The sequence below is a fragment of the Macrobrachium nipponense genome, chromosome 11 (genome assembly GCF_015104395.2).
Source record: "Macrobrachium nipponense isolate FS-2020 chromosome 11, ASM1510439v2, whole genome shotgun sequence".
NCBI classification, from domain to species: Eukaryota; Metazoa; Arthropoda; class Malacostraca; order Decapoda; family Palaemonidae; genus Macrobrachium; species Macrobrachium nipponense.
The window spans coordinates 24,061,780-24,084,604 of NC_061087.1; the positions used below are offsets into that span (position 1 = coordinate 24,061,780).

Below are 22,825 nucleotides of genomic sequence, written 5' to 3' on the forward strand. Positions count from 1 at the left end.
TTTGCAGTCATAATAGAATTACAATGCAGGGTTGACCATTTTCGTATTTTCCGTTGGTTATATTATTAATGTCATTTAATTACCGAAGTACAGTTTTATTTTATTTTGAAATTCTTTAGCACATAATTGTTGTTTGCACACCAACCTTTAATTTTCTGTTTCTTCAGACTTGTACAGTTAATGTCATAAATGAAACGTGCCTGTTTTTTTTTTTTTTTTTTTTTTTTGCCACATAGTATTCCAGTCGTTTTGAAGTATGATATGGCTTTTTTTAAGGGGATATTAATCACTATGTATGTACAGTGTAAAGCGGTATCCAGAGGCATCAGACCTTTTCAGTCATTTGTATACATCTGTTTCGTAGCCCATTCGATCGAGTACCATAGACAAATAATGGAGAAATAAATTAATAATGGTCTAATCTTTGACGTAAAATAATAGTATTCGTTAATTTTCTTAAGTGTCATTTTTTTATATTTCGAAAAAAAAAAAACAATGCTTTACGAATTTCTGTAAGTAGTTGGCAGAACTGGCAACATAATTTTTTTTTCAAATTGCAAGATTTAACCTTTTGAGTAAACATGTTTTAAAAAAACAGCTTGAGCTCATTCTAAAGTAAAGACATGGTTATTTTAACAGACACAAAGAGCTCCTTAGTCATCTGAATAGCTGAGGATTTAAAATGGTAACATGATATTGGTAACTTTCTTACAAGTAACATTCTCACAATCAGGGCAAATCTTTGTTTTATCTTTCAACATTTCCTTTGGATCGTCGTATTTCCTTGTCCCTTACGACCAGATACCAGTATAGAAGTGATTCATTTGCAGTCACTTTCCTAATTTCGCAATGTTGTGCGAACCAGGTGATTCATTACTAGAGGTAATATTACCCACCATTTCGGCCACGGATCACAGGTTTAGGGTAATGGCAGAACACCAGTAAATCACGCTCGACTCTGACTTACGAAACCTGGAAACAGGTTGTGGTTTGGTGAATGTATAACGGGCAATGATTAACGTAGCGAAATGCACAGAAAAAAGTGGAAAGAAAATTCCAAAGGGAGGCCACAGGAGAAACAGTCCGTCACACAACAAAGAGATGTCGAAGGAGCAAATGAAAATCGGAGAGTCTTGGTATATCCATGAAAAACCACCCCGATTCTAGTCTTTCCTGTGCTGAGTGGGCCTCAGCTCTTCAAGATTTGAGTACCGTTTGAGTTTCAGATTTGCAGATTTTTTTTTTTTTTTTTTTTTTTGCCCAAGCTTCAGATTACTAGCAAGTAGACCGTCCAAGGTCGACGGACTCACTGAATGCCACACAGGTCTTGGCCAGTATCAGGGCATTATCTGCTTTACAAGACTGGCCTGAGCGATCAGTCTAAAAGATATTATGTGCTGATGTATTTTGGAAATATTGATTTGGACCCTTGATGTTTAGTCATCGATAGTAACCTGGATTATCCATAATAAGAGCACATTTTTTGATACGGAGAGAGAGAGAGAGAGAGAGAGAGAGAGAGAGAGAGAGAGAGAGAGAATAGGTCGGTGACAGAAAATATGAATAGACCAAAAGCCCTTCAGAAATATGAAAGTGAAACGACAGCGTCGGATGATGCAATTTACAAAATATCCTGAAATTCCACAGATGATATTATAAAAAATTATATAAGTCGCGAAACAAAGGGATAGTGAACAAAGGAAAAATGATAAAGCCTTCCCCACCCCACAAAAAAGGGAATTTTTGGAAGGAATTTAATTTGTTAAAATTTAGTTTCAAGTACAGAGGCCCTTGTAGTGTTGCTTTCCTAAGCACAATCGGATTTTGCATGTGTAATTTTTAAAAAAATATTGTACAAATTATTACAGAAACGAGAGTTTGTCTTGTTATTCATGATTTTGCACCTTTCATTGTTAGAATCTATGAAAGAATAACTATTTTTTATAAGTGATTGAATAAAACTTTTTATTCTTTATAGCTGGGATTACAATTTGATCAACACGGCATGCCTTTTAAAGCGCAAACCAAAACGAACAACTCCCTAAAATAAAATCCGTTATGGGCGTCGAGGGAAAGAGAAAAAAAGAAGCAGAAAAAATGGGAAAGAGAGAGGAACAGGAGGGACAGAAGACTCAGTCAAGGAGAGCTACAGTCAAGCGATTTTTACCCAGACAGAGTTGACCCCCCCTGACCCTTCGCGTCGACCCCGTGACACGAAAAAGGACAAAGAAATTCAATTCGTGGGTCATACATTTGAATCTTTGGGGGATCTTCGAACGGTGAAGGGCTGTGGAAAAGCGAGGAAGAAAAGTTCGCTTTTGGTTATGAAATGAAACTTATATCGCTTTAAAGGTTGAAGAGTTTGCCTTCGAACCCAGTCGTTGTGGAGGCAGTGCTTACTTAGCAAGACATTTGTAACGGTATTGTTCAATTCAGCTTAGGAAACATACTGGTTTTCATATGAAATGTAAATGAGCATCATAATTTTTGTTATTCATATATAGTTGCCAGTAGAGCATTGAGGTATTCATGAACAGAGGTCAGACAAACAACCATGCATACATACTTAAGTAAATTTGTCTCTACTTTGAGTAGGTCGACTTTGTATATACAGCATTTATAAGGTTATCTTGTTGACATTATCTGCCTCATTAGCATCATGTAATAATAATAATAATAATAATAATAATAATAATAATAATAATAATAATAATAATAATAATTATTATTATTATTATTATTATTATTATTATTATTTTGGTAGAAGACCCTCTTTTAGGCAAATACTGTTAAAAAAAAATGGCAGAATTAAGCGAGTTGATTTTATATATTGTTTTTTCTATTTTCCTTACAATTCGCTTCTCAGGCTCAGCGATGTTTCTGAGTAACTGACCAATATTCATATTGGAATTTTATGATTTTTGAAAATTCCCAATATGAATATTGGTCAGTTACTCAGAAACATCGCTGAGCCTGAGAAGCGAATTGTAAGGAAATAGAAAAAACAATATATAAAATCAACTCGCTTAATTCTGCCATTCTTTTTAACAGTATTATTATTATTATTATTATTCTTATTATTATTATTATTATTATTATTATTATTATTATATTATTATTTTATTATTCCAAAATAAACAGCGTTTCAGAAGTTGGGTGGTACAACTGATAAAAAAAAAAAATACTCCCATCATCTCAGGAAGCACCATCAGCATCATGTTGAATCTCTGACATATACTGATCCATCGATCTCTGCAGTCCCCGATATCTTGCAGTTCTGCGGTGATCAGCTTTTATCAGTCTATTACTTCTCCCAAAACATCAGTCATACTTTTCTTACTAACTGACTTCTCATTCTTCTCAGCTCTCCAGTTTTACTCGCACTTTTGATCTCTCTACATCTCTCTTTCCTTTAGCTTTACCTTAACACCGTAGTTCATTTTCTCATTATTAAGTTTTTGCATCATTCCTTCGTCTTACTCTATGCTTCGTAGTCTTGGAATTTATCTGTATACAGATCTGTTTTCATTCCCCATAGTCGACGCTAACTCTAGTTTACCCAGTAACCTATCTCTATTTACGCAAATAACCTTATCTTTACTGATATTGAACTGCAAGTTCTTTGTGCAAGCAGAAACTGTCACCAGTCTCATCAGCTTGTCACTGTTATCTGAGTAACATTACGGAATATTATGATTCGACTGTCAGTGGAGAGCATTTTTGTTATTCGAGACTGAAAAATTCAGTCTCAGTCACAGATTTTGTAAAAGGTTGTGTAGACTTTTGAAATGAATTGGCATTATCCAGCAGTCTTTTTCATGCATTTCACGTAATTGCCGACGTAATGGAATCTATTTTAGTCCATTTTTGCTGAGCATTTGAAATATACTTACATCTTGTTTTTCATTGCTTTTTATCCTCTCTTCATTGACTTTTGAAATTTCATTATTCATGATTATATGAACGTATATAATAATAATAATAATAATAATAATAATAATAATAATAATAATAATAATAATAATAATAATAATAATAATAATAATAATAATAATTCATAGAAAATTCATAACCACATGAGTCAATAAAATGGAAAAGTAAATCCTCAATAGTATGTCTGTTTGATTTTGTTATTTAAAATACAAAGCAGAAAGTTTTTGCATAGTTATTTTTTGTAATTATAGTCAGATTGACAAGGAGGACCGTGCAAGTCATCGAAAGCTTTCTGCTTTATGTTTTAAATAACAGAATCAAACAGACATACTATTGTGGATCCACTCTTCTAATAGTAATGATAATAATAATAATAATAATTTTATCGAATTTAAACATTCTTTTTTTAGTTTCCACAGATGGCTTTCCATTGGAGAGTCTCACAAGGACCACCATAAACCTGTGGCAATAAAAGAAGTCTCCCACTGTTCCTTATGACATTGCGACCTGCTGGACAAAAAAAAAAAAAAAAAAAAAAAAAAAAAAAAAAGTGGGGGTGTGTGTGTGTTAGGGAGGTCATATGTGCTGATGCCCTTGGGGACAGTTACGGCATAGTACCCTTTGCCGCCATCTTTATTTATGTATTTTTTTTTTCAATTTCTTGTGTCTTGGACAAGATCCTGAATGTCGTCTTGTTTTATGCATTTATTTTGTGTAATATAGTTGTAATTAATTTTCCCATAAACCCACATTTTCATTTGTTTGATGGGTGTTGTATTTAGAATTCTCTTATTTTAATCTCCTCAGTTACTCTGTTTGGCTCGTTATTGCCACTTGAAAGTTTGTGGAATTAGCTTGTCATATTCTTCAGTTTGCTAAGGGGTGTGAGCAGGTTTCTTGTAAAATTGTACAACTGTTTCTTTTGAGACGAGGTTACCAGCTTCATTCAACTCTCCATCTCCAGCAGTAACCCACTATTGTTGTGTGACCATAAAATTCATTTCAAATGTCTTTGTTCTACAAAAGTACAGTGAAATTCAACGGAATGTGTCCATATCATTCCTTGCCATTCCTCGGCCTTGCCCCAGATTTAATTTAAAACCGGGTCACATCGTGGAATTTGTGTGATATGGTTCACAATGTTGAAGTTTCATCTGAACACAGTTCTATTTGTTGTCTTAGATTTTTCTGGACCCCACAAAATACACTTGAGAAGGTGTATATGTATACATATATATGTGTGTGTGTGTGTGTGTTTGTTTGTGTGTATGATTGTTGAAGCAAGCCGAATAAAATGATTTCCTTTTTTAAAAACTTTGTTTTAGTCACTTTACGATTAAAGCATTGGTGACTAATGGCAGAGTATAAGTCAACCTTGAGTTCCTCTCTAAACCCACACATAGGGAAAATATCATAATATTATTCTTACATTTAGCAAGAAACATGGATAATGCAGCTAAGTGGAAATAAAATGCAAATTTGTATAGCTGTTTATTAGATGCTCCACCAATACAAAAGTTATCAATGTACAGTACATACAAAGCATTAAGCGTTACTCACCATTGGTGGTGTAATACCAACAGTGCTTCTATTTACACTACATATACTCATTCACACACGAACACACAGACACATAGCCACTGGCATATATTTATATTTATATATATGCGGTGATATGGTCACTTACTCGTTTTGAAACCACCCTTGACTAAATATTCATCTATGCACCAGAGACACAAAGAATTAAGTTTCTTTTAATGTTTAACTAGGAAGTTTTTCAAAGTCGTACACGGAATGAAAGACATTATTTAAAGACAACTTTTATCTGATAGTGATTAACAAAATACTCGAACGCTTATTTTAAGTCAGAATATGATGTTCATGACAGACAAATTTAATCTAATTTACGACCAACAAAATACAAAGCGTGTTTACTTTGTCTGAATGTGTAATGTTGATGTTATGGCATTTGATAAGTGGTCATTTCCATTATTTGTTCATTCAGAAGTACCCCCGCTGGTAAGTGTTATTTGATGTTAAAAGATTTGAAAAAAATAAAATTATAAGTTTTAAAATTGGGCTGGTTTTTAGGACCATGAGATATATATCGCGAGAAAGTTTAGTTACGAGCAAATGATCTTATCGACTGTTTTGAATAAAAAATATTAGAAAAAAGCGAGAAATTTAATTGAAATTGTTTATAGGTACTTCCAGTTACTTCTGTAATTATCATCCATATTAATCGCAAAACAGTGATTTCGGCTTAGGTAACTAAACAATACTCGTTTATCATAGTACAAAGTTAATCATTATTTGTATGTATATATAATATAATATATATATATATATATATATATATATAATATCTATATATATATATATATATATATATATATTATATTATATATATCATGAAATACTGTTACGTAAAAAAAAGATATTCCTTCCACCTGTTCAGCCAGCTGACAAACGAAAGGAAATTAGTTATATTAAAAAAATCTTTATTTTACCGAATAAAAAAATTCTTGGATTACATTTTTCGTTTTCAGTTAAAATCGAAATACCACTTAGTGTTTTTGTTTACCGTGCAGGAACGATCAGGAAATAAATGATCGTTTGTTGGTCAAGAAAATAACAAATATAAACACTGAAAATTCAACATATTCATGTGAGACATTAAATGTCAATGAGCCCGCTCACAGACACCGAATACTCATTAATATCTATGATTTTTTTTTACTTATACTTATCAATAAATCAAAATTGTAATTTTAAAATTAGATTAAACACAAATGAAAACGCATATCATGATGCATTGTTTCAACGTTCAGTCCATAGAAAAAATATATATACTTTTCCCCTGTTATTTTTCCACGTTTATGCGCAGTAAACAGTGGCTGGCCTCTCCTTCGGCCTGCGATCGGCAAGCTTTCGAAAGGCTACGGCCAACCCTGCAACCGTAGCCACAGCCAAAATAGCTAGCAGAAGAGCAGGGGCCACTGACAAAGGAGTCCAAGATACCGGGGATGGTGCGCTCTTTGGTGCAGCGAATTCCTTCATTCCGCTGTTTCTCCTCACTCTGTGGTTTTCTATCTCCTCGCCGTAATCAAGCGCTACATCCTCTACCACAGGCAGTGCTTCCCTCATTGGCAAGATGACTCTGGTTGACTCGGCAATTTCCAAGAAAAGATTATCTCCGTCTAGGTCCACGGTAATTTTCCCTGTCGTGGACTCTGGCCCACTGACAAGTTGTTGGACGCCAACGTTCACCATCAGGGTTTCTGGGCTGGCCACGGAACGTCGGCCCACGTGACTCCTAGGGCGAGGAGGAGGCAGGTATAACCCTGAAAGAAAAATAAAAAAATAATAACGGCTTGGTGATTTGATCTCGAGGCGGATGGCAAATTTGTAAATAGTGCCTTGTATACACACAAGGGGGTTTGGTACTGACGGATGCAGATGCTTGTGTGCCCAGTTTATCTGCTTGTTTAACCTCTTGCGTTCCTTTCACTTCATAGACCACTCAAAATACTCTTGATTTGTCATTTAACTAATATTAACCTTCTTATCACATCAATACTTTTGTAGATTGGTCATCTTTTTAACTTCGTTTGCTTTTCATAACCTATACTTACATTGATCTCAACCAGTTCTGCCTATTATTTTATTTTCAGTCAGCCCCTGTTGTTCAGACTCATTAAGATGGGTGGCGTTAACAACCATTACAATCATCTCTGTTACTCTATTACTTAACCTATATTATCACACACCGTCCTTTTAAGGGTGCAATCAGTCCCATATTTTCCTTCCAAATCCTTGTTCTATTTACATTCGTTCAACATCCTCCTGTTTTTCATTGGTTATCATAACGATATTCTTGGAGGCGTCCAGTTTCAGCTTCCTTTTTTACTACATCGGTTTCTCCTCATTAACCAACAGGCACCGTACATACTACGTACTCATACTCCCAAATCTTGCTTGTATTCCACAATTTTATTCAGGTGCTGTTCCTGTGCTGACTTACCTGGTCACATTTACCTAAGAAACACCCATATTCAACTTCCACATTCAGATCACATCGGCCACTAAACATTGTTACATAGGCCACATCTTATTGATAAAACATATGCTCACCATGCTAGTTAAATTTCTCTTAAAACTATGACGAGTTTTATTGAACCCAAAGCAGCCAAACGTTTTTGCCATTAGTTTCAGACTTAGTTCACACATTTTATTCACACCCAAAGTAGTTTTCCTGACTGCAACAAATATGTTTTCCATGTGATGTTCAATAAAATATTTTCATTTCTTACTGAAGGGTGTTATGTTCCCACAATATGAGCACTATCCCTTATTATTGTTGACTTACTGTGCTAACACACACAAACTATATATATATATATATATATATATATATATATATATATATATATATATATATGTTGTATGTGTTTGTTTGTAAACAGACATGGTATTGTCCAAAGCTATCCTTCATTTATTCCCATAAGACACTGCCAGATGCTTAGCAGATGCTACAATGCTAGTGCTACTGTATATATATATATATATATATATATATATATATATATATATATATATATATATATATATATATATATATATATATATTATATGAAAACATTCATTGTTACCAAATCTTTTATTATTAAATTAGTGTTATTACTTCCTTAATCAATATTAGTTTCATAAAACTGATGACTGGAATTTTTTTACCTCATTTTTTGTAATATCAGCAACTAGTGAATTTAGGGTTGTAAAGGAAAGTATGTGTTATTATTGTCATACTTACAAGAATGGAAAGCATGGTATTTTGGGTCCTTGTCACCATGGAAATCTTGGTCCTTTCCGGGCATCTTAGTTGAGACTGGTTGTTCTCCAGTACCATCACTAATTTGGGTGGTAGGTCTTGGCGTTGGTCTAGGAGTTGGTCGAGTTGTGGTAGTTGTAGTAGGACGGGTAGTAGGTTGAATACACCTAGGATCTTTGGACCCTGGAGTGCAAACAAATGGAGTGACTGTCTGCGGACAACGAGGATCTCTAGAACCTGGTAAACATCTAGGAAGTGTTGTAGGTGGGAGAGGAGAACTTGGAGTTGTAATCTGAAGACATCTTGGATCTCTTGATCCTGCTACACATCTGAATGGTGTTGTTGATTGAGGAGTGGTAGGTTGTGGACACCTAGGATCTGTTGATCCAGGGAAGCAACTGAATGGTGTGGTTAGTATGGTAGTAGGCTGAGGGCACCTGGGATCTGTAGAACCTGGGAAGCATCTGAATGGTGTGGTTGGTCTAGTAGTTGGACGAGGTGTAGAGGTCTGAGGACACCTAGAATCAGTTGAGCCAGGGAAGCATCTGAATGGCGTAGTAGGACGAGATGTTGTGGGCTTAGGACACCTAGGATCTGTTGAGCCAGGGTAGCATGTGAACGGTGTAGTGGACTGAGGACACCTAGGATCTGTTGAGCCAGGGAAGCATGTGAACGGCGTAGTGGGCTGAGGACACCTAGGATCTATTGAGCCAGGAAAGCATGTGAACGGCTTAAGTGCGGCCTGAGGACAACTAGGCTCTGTGATCCAGGAAGCATCTGAATGGTGTAGTAGGACGAGATTTGTGGGCCTGAAGGACACCTAGGATCTGTTGAGCCAGGGAACGCAGGGTGAAACGTCGTAAGTGGGCTGGGAGAACAACCTAAGAATCTGTTGAGGCCAGGGAAGCATCTGAACGGCGTCGTAGGACAGATTGTAGTGGGGGCTGAAGGACCACCTGGAATCTGTTGAGCCAGGGTAAGCATGAAAAATTGGGTTGTTTGGACCGAGATGTAAGTGAGCTAGGACACCTAGGATCTGTTGGAGTCAGGGAAGCATGTAAATGGTGTTGTATGACGAGATGTAGTAGGCCTGAGGAACACCTAGGCTCTGTTGAGGCCGGAAGGCAATGGAATGGTGTTGTAGGACGAGATGTAGTGGCTGAAGGCCCAGGAATCAGTTGAGCCAGGGAGCATTCTGACGGCGTCGTAGGACTAGATGTAGTTGGCTGAGGACACCTTAGGGATCTGTGAGGCCTCGGGAAGCATCCTGAACGGGCGTCGGAGGACGAGATGTAGTGGGCTGAGGACACTCTAGGATCTGTTGAGCCAGGGTTATCATGAAAAATGGTGTTGTTGGACGAGATGTAAAAGTGGGCTTGAGGACACTTAGGATCTGTTGAGGGCCCGGGAAATCATGTAATGGTTTTTTGGGGGGGGGTTGTAGGCGAGTGTATTAGGCTGAGGACACCAGGTAATCTGTTGAGGCCAGGGAAGCATGTAATGGTGTTTGTAAGGACGAGATGTTATGGCTTGATGGGCCACCTAGGGAATCAGTTTGAGCCAGGGAGAGCATCCTGACGGCGTCGTAAAGGACGAGATTTATGGGCTGAGGACACCTAGGATCGGTTGAGCCCGGGAAGCATCTGAACGGGTTCGTAAGGACGAGATGTGTAAGGCTGAGACACCTAATATCTGTTGAGCCATGGTAGCATGAAAATGGTGTTGTTGGACGAGATGTAGTAGCTGAGGACCACGCTAGGATCTGTTGAGCCTATGGGAAGCATGTAAATGGTGTTGAGGACGAGATGTATGGGGCTGGGGCACCTAGAATCAGTTGAGGCCAGGGAAGCATCTGAACGGCGTCCGTATTAACGAGATAATGGGCTGAGGACACCTAGGGATCCGAGGCCATGGGAACTTCAAATCTGAACGGTCGTCGTAGGACGAGATGTAGTAGGCTGAGGACACCTCGGATCTGTTGTGCCCGGGTAAGCAGGAAAAATGGTGTTGTTGGACTAGATGTAGTACGTGAGGGCACCTAGGATCTGTTGACCAGGTAAGCATGTACAAATGGTGTTGTTAGGACGAGATTAGTGGCTGAGGACCCCTAGGGATCTGTTGGCCGGGAATCATGTATGGTGTTGTCGGACATAGTATAGGCTGAGGGCACCTAAAATCAGTTGACCAGGGTAAGCATCTGAACGGCGTCGTAGGACGAGATGTAGTGCTGAGGACACCTAGGATCTGTTGAGCCAGGGTAGCTGAAAATGGTGTTGTTGGAGTCCGAGATGAGTGGGGCTGGACACCTAAGGATCTGTTTTGATCCAGAAAAATTTTGCATAAATGGTTGTTTGTAGGCGAGCTGTATTTAGCGAGGCACCTCGAATCAGTTGAGCCAGGGAAGCATCTGAACGGCGTCGTATGACGAGATGTAGTGGGCTGAGGACACCTAGATCCTGTTGAGCCAGGGTATCATGAATGGTGTTGTTGGATGAGATGTAAGTGGGCTGGGAGGAGAGGCCCACCCTAGGATCTGTTGAGCCAGGGAATAGCATGTAAATGGTGTTTGTAGGGTGACGAGAGTGTAGTGGGCTGAGGACCCACATAGGTATGCTGTTGAGCCAGGGTAGCAGGGAAAACATGGTGTTGGTTGGACGAGATGTATGGGCTTGAGGGACAACCTAGGACTGTTTGAACCAGGGAAGCATCGGAATGGCGTAAGTTAGGACGAGATGTAGTGGGCTTAGGGCAACCTAGGATCTGTTTAGAACCAGGGAAGCATTCGGAATGGCGTAGGTAGGGACGAGATGGTAAGTGGGCTTAGGGCACCGCTAGGATCTGGGTTTGAATCCATGGAAGGGCAATGTGGAATGGCGTGGTTGGTTCCTAGTAGGGGGACGAGTGTAGTAGTCCTGAGGAACACCTAGAATTCTTTTTGAGCCAGGGAAGGCATGCTGAATGGCGTAGTAGGACGAGATGTAGTGGGCTTAGGGCACGCCTAGGAATGCTGTTGAAGCGCAGGGAAGCATCGGTGGAAATGGCGTGGTTGGTGTGCTAGTAGTTGGGACCGAGGTGTTGTGGTCTGAGGACCAGCTAGAATATCAGTTGAGGCCAGGGTTAAGTCATCTGAACGGGCGTAGTAGGAGCGATGAGTTGGTAGGTTGGGTGGCTGGGAGGACACCTAGGATCTGTTTAACCAGGGAAGCCATCGGAAAAGGCGTAGTAGGACGGAAGAGGTAGTGGGCTGAGGACACCTAGGATCTGTTGAACCAGGGAATCATTCGGAATGGTTCGTGGTTGGTCTAGTTAGTGGACGAGGTGGGTTTGTGGTCTGAGGACACCTTAGAATCTGTTTGAAGGCGCAGGGAGCATCTGGAAGACGGCGTCGTAGGACGAGATGGTAGGTGGGCTGGAGGACACGTTAAGGATCTGTTGGGGAGCCGGGTAGGGCGGAAAATGGTTTGGTTGGTGGATCACGAGAATGTAGGTAGGCTGAAGGACACCTAGGAATCTGTTTGAGGCCAGGGAAGCATCTGAACGGCGGGTCGTAGGACGAGGATGTAAGTAGGGCTTGAGGACACCTAGGATCTGTTTGGAGCCAGGGTAGGCATTGGAAAATGGTGTTGTTGGAAACGAGATGGGTAGTTGGGCCTGAGACACCTAGGAATCTGTTGAAGCCAGGGAACATGTAAAGTGTGTTGTTAGACGAGATGTATAGGCTGAGGACACCTAGGATCTGTTGAGCCAGGGTAAGGCATCTGAACGGCGTCGTTAGGACGAGATGTAGTTAGGGCTGAGGAACCTAGATCTGTGGCCTGGAAGCATGCTGAAACGGCGTCGTATGGGAAACGAGATGTAGTAGGCTGAGGACAACCTTAGGATCTGTTTGAGCCATGGGTAAGCATGAAAATGGGGCGTTGTAGGACGAGATGGTAGTGGGAGGCTGAGGAAACCACTAGGATCTGTTGAGCCAGGGAAGCCATCTGAAAATGGTGTTCGTAGGACTGAGATGTAAGTGGGGGGTAGGCTGAGGAAACACCTAGATCTTGTTGACCAGGGAAGCATCGGAATGGGCGTGGTTGGTCTTGTAGTGGGACCGGGAAGGTGTAGTTGGGTTCTGAAGGACACCTAGGAATCCGGGAGTTGAACGCCAAGGGAAGCATCTGAATGGCGTAGGTAAAAGACGAGATTGTTAGTGGTCTTTTGGACACCTGGAATCTGTTGACCAGGGTAAGGCAGGACAATGGTGTTGTTGGACTAGATTGTTTGTGGGCTTGTGGGCAACCTGGATCTTTTGAACCGGGGAAACATTGGAATGGCGTTGTTGTCTAGGTAAAAGTGGGACTAGTTGTTAGGTGTCTGAGGACCACTAGAATCAGGTTGAGTCCAGGGAGCATTCGGAACGGCGTTTAAGGGAGGAGATGTAGTAGGGCTTTGACACCTAGGATCTGTTGAGGCCCGGGAAGCATCTGAACGGCGGTCAGGTAGAACGAGATTTTGTAATGGCCTGGGAGGACCCCTAGGATTCCTGTTAAGGCCAAGGGTAGGCTCTGATTGCGTTGTAAGTTACGGAGATGTAGTAGCTTTGAACACCTTAGAAAATCAGTTGGAGCCAGGGAAGCATCTGCACGGCGGTTTTATAACCGGAGAATGTCATTGGCTGGTGGACCCTAGAATCAGGTTGAGCCATGTAGCCATCTGAACGGTGTTAAGTAGACGAGATTAGTGGGCTGAGGACACCTAGGGTCTGTTGAAGCCAAGGTAGCATGAAAATGGTGTTGTTGGAGACGGAGAATTGTATGTGGGCTGAGGACAACTAGTTCTTTTTAGCCAGGGAATCATGTAAATGGTGTTGTAGGACGATGTGTAAATTGGGCTGAGGACACCTAGGATCTGTTGAGCCCAAGGGTAAGCATGAAATGGGTGTTGTTGACGAGATGTAGTGGCTGAGGAACCACCTAGGAAATCTGTTGAGCCAGGAAAGCATGTAATGGTGTTGTAGGACGAGATGTAGTGGGCTGAGGGCACCTAGGATCTGTTGAGCCAGGGAAGCATTGGAATGGCGTTGTAGGACGAGATGTAGTGGGCTTTGGACACCTAGGATCTGTTGAACCAGGGTAGCAGGAAAATGGTGTTGTTGGACGAGATGTTGTGGGCTGTGGGCACCTAGGATCTTTTGAACCGGGGAAGCATTGGAATGGCGTGGTTGGTCTAGTAGTGGGACGAGGTGTAGTGGTCTGAGGACACCTAGAATCAGTTGAGCCAGGGAAGCATCTGAACGGCGTTGTAGGACGAGATGTAGTAGGCTGAGGACACCTAGGATCTGTTGAGCCAGGGTAGCATGAAAATGGTGTTGTTGGACGAGATGTAGTGGGCTGAGGACACCTAGGATCTGTTGAGCCAGGGAAGCATGTAAATGGTGTTGTAGGACGAGATGTAGTGGGCTGAGGGCACCTAGGATCTGTTGAGCCAGGGAAGCATCGGAATGGCGTTGTAGGACGAGATGTAGTGGGCTGAGGACACCTAGGATCTGTTGAGCCAGGGAAGCATGTGAATGCTGTAGTAGGACGAGATGTAGTGGGCTGAAGGCATCTGGGGTCTCTTGATCCAGGGAAACACCTGAATGGTGCAATTGTTGGTATGGTAATAGTAGTCGGGCACCTAGGATCTGTTGATCCAGGGAAACATGAGAATGTTGTTGTTGGTACAGTTGTAAGTTGGGGGGTAGTAGGCTGAGGGCATCTGGGATCTGTTGAACCAGGGAAACATCTGAACGGTGTTGGGGATGGTAGACAGCTTGGGTCTTTTGATCCAGGAAGACATAAAAGTGGCTTTGAAGTTGATGGCTTGATGCATTGTGAATCATATGATCCTGGTTTACAAATAATATCTGTAGTAGGTTTTTGTTCTGTTGTGGTTGGAAGACATCTGGGATCTTTTGATCCTGGAATGCAGAAAAATGGTGTAAAAGCAGGCGTTGGAGTTGTTGGCCTAGGCGTAGTTGTCAAACGACACCGGGGATCTCTAACTCCTGGTAGACATTTGAATTGAGTTGTTGGCTGAGGAGTTGTAAGTTTTATGCAGCGAGGATCTGTTGAACCTTCATGGCAAATGAATGGAGTTGTTGGTTTCCTTGTAGTTTTTATTACGCAACGTGGATCTGTAGATCCTGGTATGCAGGAGAATGTTGGAGGAGGAGTAAATTTGATTGATGGTCGTTTTGTTGGAATCAGACAAGCTGGATCTGTTGACCCTGGAAAACATGTTGGCTTTGGTTTGCAAAGTGGATCAGGTGACCCAGGGTAACATGTTGGTTGTGTTTGACATCTAGGGTCTTTAGAACCTGCTCTGCATAAAGGTGGAGGTGGTGGGGGCTTGGTAATGGATAGTGGGGTTGTCACTTTAATAATATTGTAGTCTGTTGTAAATGTAACTGGTTCACTGGGTTCGCTAAGGCATCGATTTTCGCATCTGTCTGTGCAAATCTGCAAAAGATCATTAGAGGAAATGCATTTAATTTGTAAAATGAATTCGTTCTCATTTTGTTAACTGGGTTATATCAAAGAAAACTGAATATTCTATTTCACAGTGGCATGACATTGTATTGATTAACAATTGGAACTGATGAAACTGAAGGCTTACCTGAACATTACATGTTAAGAAAACTTGCATACGATCAGGAAACTTGAAAGCAGACATGTTAGTATATGCAATGAGGGATGCACCGGTGTCAAACGTATCATAGGTTCTTGCCCAAAAGTGCATCAGTTTCATCCTTCTGCAAAAGAATGAGAACAAAAACTTGGATGTGTATGAGTGTGTGTGTGTGGAGCTGTGTCTGACAGTCGGTCAGAATTAGGACAAAGTGAGGCAAATAAGGCTTTCATGCTGAAAAGCAATAATGGCAAATATGTTGTCAAAGGTTCCGTGTTCTGAATAAGTTGATTGAAAGCCCTTAATCATGCCAAAGAATTTAATGTGAAGGAAATAAAATAAATATAGGAAACAATCAAGGAAATTTGCAGCTGTTAAATAAGGTGGGTAGTGTAGGTTTGAACTTTAAATAAGTATAGAAAGGGAGACCGACACTGTTAAAAATGGATAGTGCTGGAAACCCTGACTTCTACCTAATATTTTGGTAAGGGTCTTATTAAACTTTTGTGTATGAATGGTTTGAAGTCAGTAATGCTCATGTTTAGAAATTGGAATTTTTCAGAACTGGTAAAGATAGTGAAAACATCAGGTCATAAAAATGACAAAAGAAAATAGATCCAGATGGCAGTTAATGAAATGAAAGAAGGAGAGCTGGACATGCTAATCATTGGGACGTGTTATTTAGGAGAAATTTGAGGAGAAATGTACTGAACATTGTGACGGGAGAAGAGTTGGTAGTCGTATGAACTATGAAGCTGAATGCAAATTATTAATAACAACAAATATACTATATACATACAAGTATCATATAAATGCATATGCACATACACTCTTCTTACCAGCAAGAATTAATAAATTATTATACCCAAAATTTTCTCACATTCATCTCCATATGAAAATCGAATCTAGCAGAAGTGAACATATGAATTTGTATAAACCTTCTGATATTTTGTTATTGGAACATCGGTTTAATACTTACGTCGGACATCCATCATCAGCAGTCAGTTGAAGATTAGGGGTGTCTGGATCCTGAAACTCTGGCTCCCCATAAGCCCAGCAATCTCTCACTGCTATGTCTAGCTTTTGTCCCTCCTCTTTCAGGTACACCATAACAGTCAAGGGTTCTCCTATACGCAAGATGCCATCCATTGGTTTAGTCTTGAATGGACATAAATAAATCGACGTGAGTGATTCGGGAACTTTCCATAGTGACAATATGCCTGTACTTGAAGAATTGGCTATTCTTTTCATAACATTAGGATTTTCACGTCTGACTGTGCATATTTGCACAGATAAATGTAATAATCTTCTCATGTTAAATTCCTTGAAGCCTTAGGCCAATAGGAAGTCAGATAATAATGACGGTTTGTAGATACTCAAAGCGTGTGTTTTGGGTTAAAATAATAAAGCGAGAAAACAGAATGGAGATAAATATTAGAATAAGAACAGTCATCTAGGTTCAAGAGGAGCAAATTCAAGGTAAAAATGCCAACGTAAAGATAAGATATCATTAATGCTGATATCGAGGAAAGCTGAATCAGTGTTCATCCTTTGGGATGTCTGAGATTTGTGTGGATAATTAAAGAAAATTATGTAACTTACATTAGGATAAGTTCCTCTCTGGATGTCCATCCAGCACTTGACATCATTTCCTTCGAACCGGGTCTGCACGACATCCAGCATAGAAACCTGTAGTGGCTGGAAGTTTACAGCTTTCTTGTAACTACCTTTCCAGACGCAGGAAATCCTTTTGGCTGTATCCCAGACTTCCTGCGTGACAAAAAAGAAATGGAATTTATAAAAAGAAAGTAGCATATGGAAAATCATTGGAAATTTTCGTCTCATTGTACGATATTCATTGGGAAATTTTAAGTATTTATTTTTTATTTTAAAGAATTTTCTGTGGTCTCGTCCACTTTAACTGGAACAAACTGCTCCGCTTAGCCTAAAATGATCCCTGGAGATAATATTACTGAAAAGTACTGAGAGAGATAAATGGTAGTTTTTATGGTATTTTGGATACAAAGACTCAAGATTGAAAGATTGCTGAATGCTTACAGGCAGTGTATCGTGGGTTGTGAGAACTGGTTAAGTTCTGAGTATCACTGAGGATGATATTTAAGCTGTTGAATATAAATGACTCTAATTCATTAGAGGTAATGGTTGCTAGATATGGGTTGTGAAGGATGTTGAGATATTATTGGGAACGAATGTTCCTGACTGTCATTTATTTACCAATGAATGTTACAGTTAGTGGTGATGCAGTAGAAGAGATTTGGCCCAATCTAAAGCAAGTTTCTGTTAAGCTGAAAAAAAAAGACTATCTTGCACTTTTAGGTCAGTCACCATCATAACAATTAATCAACGGCATTAATGTGCTTGGAATTAGTTTGTTCTTATGCAAAATATGACTGAAATTATATATTAATTCTATATGAGGTATGTGGCAGACAGGTGCAAGCATTAGAATATGGACCAGAATATACTGGTTAGGTATTTACGTAGAAACTGGATGTAAAAATGAGATACATAGGAATAAGTAGGTGTTGTATGATATGCGAAAATCTTCAAAACCAACCTTAAAAATTAGATGTACTTCGAGTAACCGCTCTTTCATTCGTACTTTGAGGTGATTCTCGTATTAGACAAACAGGTTTTGTCAAAGGACACAATTACGAAGAGGTCGAATGTATTTACCTGCACTGAAGGGTCCATCTGGAAGATGACTGTGTTAGAAACAGTAGTTTCAGCCTGCTCCGCCGCTGAGGTACCACATCCGTCCATTGGAACAACAAATTTGTAAGAACGCTGACCGGTATCAGCCTCTACGTATCTGTGCAAGTAAAATTGGAAGCAATGTTGAAATGATGAAGCTATGAATCGTAGTTTTTTATGGGATTAGGTGATGTTTATATTGACAGCCATGGTCAATTTATAATATTGGAATTTAATATATTTTCATTTTAATATTTCACTTTAAAAGCGGGGTTAAAGGGATTTTATAGTTTGTCTTTATTTCGAACTATTGAAGAATTAAAGCTAGTAATTTTATGGTTGTAGGGTTTAGAATAGACAAGATTTTAACAAATTGATTAAGCTTTTCATTAACATATTTAGCTTAGAATTCTGGATAAATTTTAGGAGACTCAGATATTTGACCGTGAAATATTCCAACATATATTTTTCACGAATTAGCTTCATTCATGCTACTCCTTAGTTTACGTTTGTTATACATATTAAATTATACATTCTAATGTACATAGTTTAATGTTTCTAGTTTTTATGTATTTGCTTGTGTGGACTTATATTTTTGTTAATTGTATACGTACCATTTTCATCATATGTCAGAATGTCATCCTGCCCTTCCCCACCATTCCAGATGATATGTATACAATACTAAAAATCCTTGGTCACAATTGCCCCATTATGGGGATTTTTCCCTTGGTTGAGAGCCGCTGAGGTAGCCTGTCACTTATGCCTCTCTGCTTAGATTTGGTAAGAGCTCAACAGACAAAAATTCTCAAATCTTTCTATTTTAGGCCAGTTCTGAAATAAATTCCTGGTGAATGTCCGTCCTAATACCAAAACCTTTTTAGAAATGTGTGTGAGAGAGAGAGAGAGAGAGAGAGAGAGAGAGAGAGAGAGAGAGAGAGAGAGAACGACTACAATATAGCTGATACCGTTCGAAAGGTGAAGTCTTCTAACGTCCTGTGATCAGCTATTCCGTCTGAAATTTCTCTTGGTGGTGTTGTTCGTTGAGAGATGGGGACGAGATTATAAGCGACCGCTCCTCTCCATTGGCCTCAGAATTTGCATTTAATAACAAGTGAGACCTCTTTTTTGACCACACGCGGAGAAACCAAGGGAGCCAGGAGAGGTATTTGAACTTTGGCTGGGTTGGAATTCGGTGGACTTGCTGCTGCTGAGACTTTGATGTTTAAAAAAAAAACGAAGAAGGAAAAGAAAAGAAGGGCTACTATTAATTTTAATAGTTTCAAGTTCTTCGTAATTATCTCTTAACTGGAGGTTGTCAGTTACTTTAGATTATTAATAGTTAATTCAAGATCGGTCTGGTTATTTCCAGAATGCTTAATACGATCACTGTACTCAGTGTGTGTGGCAGCAGTGGTTTATGAACGTTTCATAGTGATTACCGTTACCTTTGCTCGTTTAGCGTCTCATTTGCGAAACTCTACGAGACTCCAATAATTTCGTTATATTTCACTTTATTTTGTCAATTTTACCAACTCGCTATTGCTTATTGTCATTATCGTTTTACATTTGTTTCTTAATTTTGAGTCACAGTTTTTATGTGACTTGACTTTTATTTATTTTGTGTTTTTTTCGGTCTTTTTGTCATGTTTTTATCACTATTTTTATCCGTTAATGAATTAATCTATGTTCTCAGATTTCTATCTCGTAATAAAATCCAGGAATTTTATGTTTGAATACTCCTGCTGTTTCATTTTGCAGAAAGACTGAAGACTGGGCGCAAGAAGTTATCATAAAGTTCCACAACGAACAAAGGCCTTATTCTTCCATTTCTTCTTTTCCTTCTCCTCCTCCTACTCCATAGTTATGTATGCTTGAGAGCAATAGGGAAGAGCAAAAGCAGAAAATCTGTTAGAGGCGAACGGAGAAAGGCAAAAGTGTTCCGAGCTGCTTGAAGAAAGTAGACAACGCCCGGACAGCATTCGCGTACATCGGAGTTCCTTAATTAATCACAACCTTTTCCTCATTGAAAAATGCAACGTTGAATTTTAAGTGATAAAAAAAATAGAAAAATAAAAAGAGGGAAAGCCGGCTGGTTCTTCGCGGCATTCTTTAATAGCACTCTTACACAATAATTTGCTAAAACAAACTTCTACCTGATTTGATGAATTTTATAACAACTGGCGACGGGGTTTCATATGTCCATTGCCCTGCTTCGTAATATTTTTGTCCAAGGAATTATCCTAAGACTACTAAGTTACCTTTGCGCCGACAATCAACTGATAAGGGAAATCCAACTTAGGCGGGATGCTTGACAGTCATTTGAAGGTAGAAACCCTAGTCTCGGATAGAAATAGAAATGAACGCCTAGTAACTAAAAGCCTTTTCACATTCGGCTCTCCGAGTCTCGCATACTTCATATTTCAAAAGGGACACTGCAATCGGGGCTAAAGAGAAATCTCCCGTGAAAGTTAGCGGTACCTACGTGTTAGATGGAATAGCAACGTCTTACTCCTTTTCTTTTGAAAGTCGTTACGAGAGCGGGAAGTAATCTACCTTAATAGGAGGCAAAATGGAGAGGGAAGGATCGCCTTGATTCTCGGGAGAGATGGTGTCGGCTGTTTGTATTTGTGTGTGGCTGCCTGGGTGGTCGGTCGGGGAGTCTTTATTTATTTATTTATTTTGTCCGGATGTCTAAATAGCTATATGCTTATACCTTCGCTCCTTTTTGGATACCTGGGTTCGTTTTCCCGGTACCGGACATCTCCATTTCTTCGAATTTCTTTGAACTTGGATCTTCAGGCTTTGTAGTGACAAGCGTATCCAAAAAAAAAAAAAAGAGCAAAGAATTCGAGGAGTTAAGAGGGCATTGTGTCTATTACAATTGCATATGTATCTGGTAAAAAAGTGACCAGTGAATTCTACACACACACACACACACACACACACACACGCACACATATATATATATATATATTCTATATATATATATATATATATATATATATATATATATTCATATATATATACATATATATATATACATATATATATATATATATATATATATATATACCATATATCTATATATACATATATTATATATAACATATATATATACATATATATATATATATATATATATATATATATATACATATATCTATACACACACACAACCCACACACATATATATATATATATATATATATATATATATATACATAATAATATACATATATATATATATATATATATATATATATATATATATATATATATATATATATATATATATATATATAATATATATATATATACACACACAATCTGTTAAACAAGACATTATATAGCCATAGTGCCTGTAAAACGATCCAAATGCTGATGGTTCTGATGATTCTGTTTCTACTATCCCATCTGTTTAATCAGCATCCTCACCGTCTCTGAGGCTGTAGTACCTTATAAGTGCAGAACAGAAATCAGTTGGTCCCATTAAGATGAGAAAGCTATTGCCAAGCTACCGTGTATTTTTGAAGCCTCAAAATTTTTATAATATAATCATGTTTCTGCATACGCTTGATTGTCTCACTCAATTTTCTGCTTGAGTTTAACGTTTTTATCCATTCTAAATTATTCTTTTGCTGTACGATGAAATATAAGTACACATCTGACTCAGTGAGGTCTTTCGCGATGGAATGAAAGTCTTTTGAATTAAATGAGTAAAGAAATATCTCCTGCTCACTTTCGCTTATGACTGCTGGCACAGTCAAAGCAGACGTCTTTTGAAAGAGGCATAGGGTCTGCGTGTTTCTTTAATCGGGGATGATCTTTCAAAAGGAGAATGTCTTCTCAGAAACTCAACTTTCTCTTTTCTATCAAGTATCATTCAAACTCTCCCTCATGTCGGGGCTTTGATTAAAGTCTTGCAAATGTCTCTACCTCCCTGCATACAAATTCCTTCATGTCCAGCTGTCCTTTAAAGGGCTTCTAAGGCTTACCAACGGTGCATCCTCCTCTCCCCCGCACATAAAAGAATTCCTTTATTCTTTTGGCACCGTGGCATGTAAGATTGACCCTAATGAGCCTAAGATATACGGTGCATATCCTGTATTAAACGTTAATCAGTAAGAATTGTTACTGAAGGACGTCACATCACCTGTGTTAATTGCATGTTTTTCACGTTTGACACCGCTTACTGACTTTTAGCCTCATGGTCATTTGTGACCTTGTAAGAATTTATTGGCCGAGTTCCACGCATAGGAAATATTTCGGGTGGTTATTTCATCTTCTGATCACGATGGAGTTTCGCTCAGTGGAGATGATGGGCAGTTCGCGTATTTATCGCAAAATTACTCATAACCCTTCCATCACGCTTAAGGATTATGTTATGAATTTAAGCAATAACAGGGGGGTGGAAGAGTCTTCCGGAATAGTTCCTCTACTCTGGGAGTTTTTACAGGTTCGGATCGCATATGAATATGGAGAGTGGATCTCTTGATGGGATGGAAAGATAGTTTGGGAAGGGAAAAATGATGCAGAGGGACGGAGAAACCAAAGGCCAGCCTCCAGACCACCTTGTCCTATTAAGGAAAGGAGAAACGAACGAGAGTCTTAATAGACGGGGTTTGTCAAAGGGTTTCACTTAATTGGTGGACCAAGGGAGGTCGACCAATGGCGAATCTGTTTTTCTCCGAAGGC

At 39.2% G+C, this 22,825-nt stretch overlaps 1 protein-coding gene across 1 annotated transcript in view; it reads right to left on the minus strand.

The window, feature by feature from the left end:
• Positions 1 to 6,327: 6,327 nt before the first annotated feature.
• The window catches only part of LOC135198339 (mucin-2-like), a 120,428-nt gene continuing 103,930 nt past the window's right edge, over positions 6,328 to 22,825 (minus strand). Inside the window, exons 4-10 of the mRNA XM_064226074.1 lie at positions 18,113 to 18,248; positions 17,018 to 17,185; positions 16,395 to 16,573; positions 15,404 to 15,539; positions 13,841 to 15,246; positions 8,744 to 9,384; positions 6,328 to 7,277 (exon numbers count right to left, since the gene is read on the minus strand). Of these exons, the coding sequence (XP_064082144.1) occupies positions 6,811 to 7,277; positions 8,744 to 9,384; positions 13,841 to 15,246; positions 15,404 to 15,539; positions 16,395 to 16,573; positions 17,018 to 17,185; positions 18,113 to 18,248 (3,133 nt within the window). The 3' untranslated portion in view covers positions 6,328 to 6,810. The remainder of the gene's footprint in view (positions 7,278 to 8,743; positions 9,385 to 13,840; positions 15,247 to 15,403; positions 15,540 to 16,394; positions 16,574 to 17,017; positions 17,186 to 18,112; positions 18,249 to 22,825) is intronic.